At 37.6% G+C, this 7,699-nt stretch overlaps 1 protein-coding gene across 1 annotated transcript in view; it reads right to left on the minus strand.

Annotated features, from left to right (window-relative positions):
- Window positions 1-1,356, minus strand: part of LanA (laminin subunit alpha) — a 58,277-nt gene extending 56,921 nt beyond the window's left edge. The window contains exon 1 of the mRNA XM_076135021.1: window positions 1,136-1,356. Within this exon, the coding sequence (XP_075991136.1) occupies window positions 1,136-1,339 (204 nt within the window). The 5' untranslated portion in view covers window positions 1,340-1,356. The remainder of the gene's footprint in view (window positions 1-1,135) is intronic.
- Window positions 1,357-7,699: the final 6,343 nt, after the last annotated feature.

Raw genomic sequence — 7,699 nt, forward strand, 5'->3', positions numbered from 1 at the left:
CAAACTTCAAAAATATCGTTTTTTCTTTCGTATCAAATTTTTGATATCGCTCGCACAAATTTCAAAGATGTTTAACTAAAGCTCATTTTCTTTACATTATGTTATTAATAAACTTAACTAAGTGAACTAAGTTTCTGATTTTCTTCTTAATAGTTTAGCTATATTATGAACACAACCTAAGAAAAAAAACAAAAGAAAAATTTAAATTATCGAGAACTGTCTATCATCTAGAGTGAGAGAAACAGAGAAATGAAACTACAGCTAACTAAGAGCTTGAAATATTATAGGATGCAGAGAAAGATCGAGAACTGTCTTACAGCTCGTTTGAGACGCAGAGACAAAACTTTACGACTCAAACAAAGCTTTAAGTTCTAAAGCAGACAATATTAAGAGTAAACAAAAGTAAACCCCTCAATGAAATCTAACTAAAAGACCACAATTACTAAGTTCGTATGACCTATGAGCCGTAACGATAACAGGTCAGTATCGTTACATTTTACTTCAACTGGTAACTTGGGTACAATCCTTATCATAATACCAAAACTGAATGAATTGGAGACAGGCTTTAGATAACACAACAAATGCCTCTTTTATTAGATATCTCTTATGTTATTGAAGCATGTCTTTGTATATTAAAAGCTTGATAAATCAGACTGTACGTCATCTATACGAATTAGCACGAGTTTTGAATACAAAGTAGGTAATATGAAGAGAGCAACACAAGCTGCTTAGCTCTTATAAAAACGAAAGAAAGGATAATACTCCGAAACAGACAGTCGGCTCATCAACATAATAATTAGATATACCAACCGACTTATAACACTTTTAAAAGCTGTATCAAAACAAAACACAGAAAATCTAGAGAAATAGAAAACAAACATCGACAAATTGCATTATAGAAACAATAATATAAACCAAACGAAGTCAATAAAACAATAAAATCGTTTAATATCTAAGACAAATATAAGTACAAAACTGCAAAGCTTAATTCATTTATCCACAGATCAATAAACACAACATTGTTTTGAAATAACATGAATAAAGTTGCCCTTAAAATATCATTTGAATAAGAGGTTAGAGTAAGAGCATAACAAAAAGATAATATTGACGATCGCATCTAAACATAAACACTTACCTGTCCGAGGATCACGCGCTCGTCGTGGTCAGCATTGGCTCCCACCAGCTTGCAGTACCACTCCACTCCTTCTTCACCACATGTCGCAGTCGCCGTGATCTTCTTCTTAGACGCTAAGTTAAAATATCTAGGGGTCAAAACTTCTGAGTTAACTATTAGTAAATACTGTAGCAGGAATATAATAACGTGTATTGCGCGCGCCATGTTGCGCGCACGGCGGCCCGTCGCCGAATGCCTGCGCCGGCGCAGGGGTAGCGCTGCCCGCTTTTTTTTAAGCATCTTCTATTGTTGATCTTTCATTTCGACGGGCTTGTTTTTTGTTGCATTTTGGATTAAAATGCTGGATTTTAGACAAGTGAAAAAGATGATCTATGTCATTATTAGTGCATCAGAATTTTAGTAAATATAAGGGAGTTAAAAATGTTATTTTATTGTTATGTTATGTGACTATATTATAGTTGTCTGACTAAAGCCGGATGAGATTGGATATTAAGCTCATGCTAATCATGCTATAATTTATTGTTGATTTGTAGTAGCTAATTTATTAGCAGCTTATTAATGAGCTATAGGTACGCAGATGACTAAACTGAACGAAAGAAACTTTAAATATGTGCATATTGTTTAAAACGCTGTAATGATACAAAGTTTTAAAGTTATACAACAATTCAAGAACTCAACCCAGTGTCGTGCCTCCAATAGCAATTCCCCTTACAAATGTTTTTTACCACAATAAAACTCAATTTCATATGCTTAAAAATATATTAAAGATTATTAAGGGAAAGAAACCAGTGATTCGCGGAGTGTCATTGCAATATCTACCTGAACATACACACACATGGTACCTCGCGTACAGAGATATGGCACGACTGAAATGTGTCAAGGACGCTGAAGGGGAGCTGACGCAACCATCCACAATGTCTTTAAGAACTAGCTCGAGTCTTGCGAGCCGCTTGGACGCTATGCTGGTCCCCATTATAGGCCACATAGTCCGACAGCCCCTTTCGTTGTATACCTCGCCGATGTCGAGGAATCTCTTGAAACAACCACCTGCAAGATATAATCATAAATGTAGATTTTGCATATTTTATAATCGATCGTCTGAGAATGGCGCCGTAGTTAATATGAAATAAATTAATTTTACTCATTAATGTCCCACTACTGGACAAGCGTCTCCTCCCGAATGTTTCGCATAGCCTGAAGAACTGTGTTAAAGAACTCTCAGAATACAGGGTTAATCACGATGTTTTCCTTCACCGTTGGAGCATGTGATAATTATTTCTAACTAGCTGACCCGCGCAACTTCGCTTGCGTCACATAAGAAAGAATGAAAAAAATTGACCCGTTTTTGTAACATTTTTCGTTGCTACTCCGCTCCTAATGGCTGTAGCGTGATGTTATATAGCCTAAAGCCTTCCTCGATAAATGGTCTATCTAACACTGAAATAATTTTTCAAATCGGACCAGTAGTTCCTGAGATTAGCGCGTTCAAACAAACAAACAAACAAACAAACAAACTCTTCAGCTTTATAATATTAGTATGGTGTGTTGCCTCGGGTTCGAGTTACTTTTGTTATTTTTCTTAACATACTAGTTACGCAGGTCAATTCGTACTTATGTTAACAAATATAATTAAGTTATAAGTACCTTTATAACTCTTCAAACATTTAACTTGGTATCTCACCCGGTGATAACGGTATCTTTGATCATGGTGTTCAAAAATGCGATGGCATATTGGATATCTGGGTACTCTCTCCACGTCTAGCCCACACTGGTAACAGCTTGTTGGTCCAGCGCGAGCGACGTCGGGACTTTCTGTCAAGACTGGCTTCGTCTCTGTCGACGTCAATTGAGTCACAGACACAGGCGGATCCGAGATCAAACCACGAGCTAGCTGTGGTCCGAGAAGTCCACTACGTAAGTAGAAAGGAAAATAAGGCATGAAAGACTTCATCGTCCTAGTTTCAGTCGTAGTTCGGTTAGTACTAGTCAGAACAAGCTCTACTCTGGGCCACGCGGCCTCCTCATCGTTCCAGATCCAATTCATCACTTTGGACTTCTCTGTAAGCGTTAACTGATCAGGAATAGAGATGGTTGTAACAGTTTTTGGTAGTTTGAAAGTTGGTTTCCACAATGTCCGGTAACCTACGAAGAATAGACGCGAGTATTATTATTATTCTAGTATCTTACTCTAAGAATGTGAATTAACTGTTTAAATAAGTACTCAATGTAGCTGTGGCTTGTATTTTAACATGTCAAGAGGTAAAGATGCGAGTTGATAACTTAGTATTGTCCATATATGAGTTTCAGACTATAATAAATTATTACGGTTTCTTTATCAAACTTGAATGAATTGGAGACAGGACTAACAGTTAATAACCAAAATATTTTGATCAAGCCTAAATCTTGAGACTTAGCGTATGTGTGTGTACTTGTGTATCAACCCCAGTTAATTACCCCTTAAAAACAGAGTATACACTCAAATACTTATGCAAAAAGTAAAAAGATACAGTACCTGTACGAAACCTATAGGTCCAATTTAGAGGGTGTTTCTTAGGTAATGTTACGTGGGTCCAATGCTTGGTACTATTCAGTGGCTTTCTTCGCGTAGTTTTAGCAAGCTTTTTAGTTGTCTTACTCTTTACAGGCGTTGCAATAATATTGCCCAATAGATGGCCGTATGTTCGCACTACGCCAGTCTGCATACGACCTGTGTGTTTTAAATAAATCCTTTTCCCAGTCACGTTTGTCTTTAACCGTTGGTTTTTCGACACTTTTCTAGAATGGTTGGAAAGCATCTTCTTCTTAGAAATCCTTTTGATATTAGTTTTTTTCTTCAAGGTTTTTTTTGGCTGCTTTTTAGTTAAAGGGATAACTTTGAGATTCGCTAAATCGGTACTTACCGAACTTTTAACTGGTTTTACTCGTTTTTGTGTTTTATATTTCACTTTGGTTTTCTTTTTTTTCGCCAAGGATTTAGAAGGTTTTGATACTCGTGTAGATAATTGCATAGTACTTGCTAAATTTCCATGATTTGTTCGTTTGTTTGTCGTATACACCACGTTGTTATTCCTTTCTTTTGCCAAAGAGTCGAAAGCTTCGAACACTCGCGCTGGTAACTTCATAGTACTTCCTAATTTCCCTGTTGGATTTAATCGTGTCTGTGTCTGATACTGCGCGTTGCCACGGTTCTCTTTCATCAAAGAATCAAGTGCTTCAAACACTCGCATAGGTAATCTCATAGTTGTAGTAGTAGTGGACGTCCTCCAAGTAGGTTCTTCAAGATATAACATTGAAAACTGAATCGGTGTCTCCTCAACAGGCTTCTGAGGCACTGTCAAAGGATGTGCCAGAACGGGAATAGCCTTTGTGAGCGTGAACTCTGCCGGGCGAACACTAGTAGCCTCATAACGGTGAATAATCTTTGTCGTGAAAGAAAATTTAACAGGTTCAAATCGATAAACAACGCTTGGGTGTCTAGTAGTTAAAATAAATTTATTATGGTAAACGATGTCTGGGAATAGGGCAGGATTGACAGTTTCATATCGGTAAATGTTTTTGGGGGACACAGAAACTTTGGGAGGCTCGTATTGATTGATTACAACGTTGGGTAAGTCCAGTAGCTTGCTGTCAATGTTCTCGTCATACTCCACATCAGGAGTTTCTTCGTTCTGATACAGTTTCGGTTCCGGAAGCCTCGAGATCGCATCAGTATATAAATTGAGCATAGGTAATTGTGTATAACAAATATCAGTGTTTAAATATAAAATTAAAAGTACACTTTCATAAAATACATTGTTTAAAAACATTTTCAAAAAGTCGATATCAAAATTCTATATTTTTTTATGGAGTCTATGCTAATCATATTGTACAAAGAGTATGTAATAGTGAAAGAAATAAGGAGATGGTAACAAAATTAATTACGTAATAAATATTTTATTATGTACAACACTTCTTTTAAATTGAATAGGTTAATGGTTCCTATTAAGCCTCTATGATCTCATACAATAAAAATAACATATCGATTGTGTGAAACAGCTGTTTGTGTGAGTTGTGACCCATTTGACCTAAAGAATAGACTAATAAAAAAATATCAAAGACAGGAGACGCCATCAGAGCATGTACCATAATGTCACTCTAATGTCCTTCTGTTACATGTCGACGACATATTTTTATGTACTATGACATTTTTTGTACACAATTTTATTATTATATATTATTTTGTATTACCTTTGCAAGCAACTTATTTATCTCGTGTGAAGAATTTTCAATCGTACGCTCCACCAATGGGTGGCCAGCGAATTTTACCCCAAGACTATCTGCCCGACGACGAGGACCTTCTGAAGAGTTCCCAAGCCGCACCAGTCGATGTTGATGAAGATACTGACAGTTTTTACCAACAAGAAACAGAAACAAATGAGTGGCAACGACTGTTCAATAGTTTGTGGCCTAATTCTTCTCGAAACGCCCCGAGTAGGACCAGCGCGAGCGAAGTTACGCACACAGAACCACGGGATAGGAAAGTTGCCAGTTTTGAAAAATACTTGTATTGGGATCCATCAGCATACAGGCCGACAAGACCAGGATACCAGTTTTCACCATCATATGACAATATTTGGCCGAATTCTCCCCGAGTAACAACCAGCACTGAGTCAGTTGTGGAAGAGGAGCCAGTCAAGACAATGTACTGGTCTCCATCCTCGTACCTGGAACCGACTAGAACGCGACAACTGGCGCGCTCGTTTGACGAGTTTTGGCCAAATTTCCGCCGCAACAGTACTCATCCTGATATTGGAACAGAAAGTCCAACTGACAAAATGGTTGACTTTAAACCCATAATATATTGGAAACCGTCGATGTTTCGACAATCCACTGAAAATAAAGTGTCAGAAGATTCGATTTGGTCGACATTATCAAATAACATCTATCGAAGCAAAAGCAGTGTGAAAACCGAACCCGTGGCTCCGGACAGTTTGGGAAACGTCACTACACAGAAATACATACAATGGAAATGGCAACCGCGTCCTTACCAATCTACTGGATATGACCTTGGAACATTACGATATGAGAATTCGTTTGACGAGTGGCCGACAATTCCTGCAGATTTCATAAAAATCAAGACTAGCACTGAGTCTTCGACGTCAAGACCGCGGGCTTCATCGTTGAAGCGAAAAACTTGGAAAAATTATTTTCCAGCAAGAGCCTCAAAGAAGATTGAAATTCCTTGGACACCTCTAGACATCGTGGACGCGCCGTCGAGCTCATTCGCGTGGATACCGACTACAAGTACTAAGAACACTATGTTATTTGATCCTGTTACGGACGGGCCTAATCCTCTCAGTTTACCAGATCCTATGACTTACACTTTTCCTAGCCCAGACACGTTACAAGACGAAGAAATTTTCAGTTCTGAGAAAATGTCGGACTTCGAGTCTAGAAATAAAGAGCTACGACAAAGTAAAGGTTTCGCGGGCAAAGAGAAAAGATCGAAGAAGTGCTACGAGTGTGGTGAAGAAATAGCGAGTGATCCAAAACGGTTTGGTAATTTTACTTGTTTCTCTGCTTTCGAAGGCGATGAAACGCATAGAATGAAGAAGTTTAAGAAGAAATGTAATGACGATGCAGTTTTTTATGGTGGTTGCTTTAAGAGGTTTTTGGATGTCGATTCAATTTATGTTGAGAGAGGATGTAGAACTATACCTCCAGTACTAGGGAAGAGTTTTGCGACCATGAGGTATAAGAACCTAGAGTATTTGTTGTATGGGATAGATGACGGTTGTGTAGCGAGCCCGATGGCCTCGCTCATCCCGCTGTCGAGGGCTGTATCCCTATACCTTAGGTTTAATGTCTGCGTTTGCTCAAAAGATTTATGTAATAATGCATCACTTGTAAGTTGTATTCGTTCCCTTGTTTTTATTTTTATATTTTTACATATCATTTTTAACAATATTTATAAAAGCTTTTTTGAATAACAAACTATTATTTTCTTACCATTCGTACATATACATAACTAGCTGACCCGCGCAACTTCGCTTGCGTCACATTATAAGAGAGAATGGGTCAAAATTTTCCCCGTTTTTGTAACATTTTTCGTTGCTACTCTGCTCCTACTGGTCGTAGCGTGATGAAATATAGCCTATAGCCTTCCTCGATAAATGGACTATCTAACACTGATAAAATTTTTCAAATCGGACCAGTAGTTCCTGAGATTAGCGCGTTCAAACAAACAAACAAACAAACAAACTCTTCAGCTTTATAATATTAGTATAGATATCACGCCTGGTATATCGGAAAGTATAGGCAGAGATGTATGAAATTCAGCCACATATAAATCAGAAGAGACCAATAGTACTTTGCTCCACCGAATTTTTTATTTTTCTGAACATGAAAGATGTATGAAAGACAATAATTTTCAACTTCTCGGCTATGCAGGTATACTTGTCAAAAATCTACCAAAGCGAGATTGCTTTAATTTGTTTGTTACTTGGTTAAATCATAAAACAAAAAAAACTTGTTTTGGCAGCATTTTTGCTCAAATACCTATGATTATGCGGCTTAGTGTTTTGT

This window comes from Anticarsia gemmatalis, chromosome Z, assembly GCF_050436995.1.
Source record: "Anticarsia gemmatalis isolate Benzon Research Colony breed Stoneville strain chromosome Z, ilAntGemm2 primary, whole genome shotgun sequence".
Classification (NCBI taxonomy): domain Eukaryota; kingdom Metazoa; phylum Arthropoda; class Insecta; order Lepidoptera; family Erebidae; genus Anticarsia; species Anticarsia gemmatalis.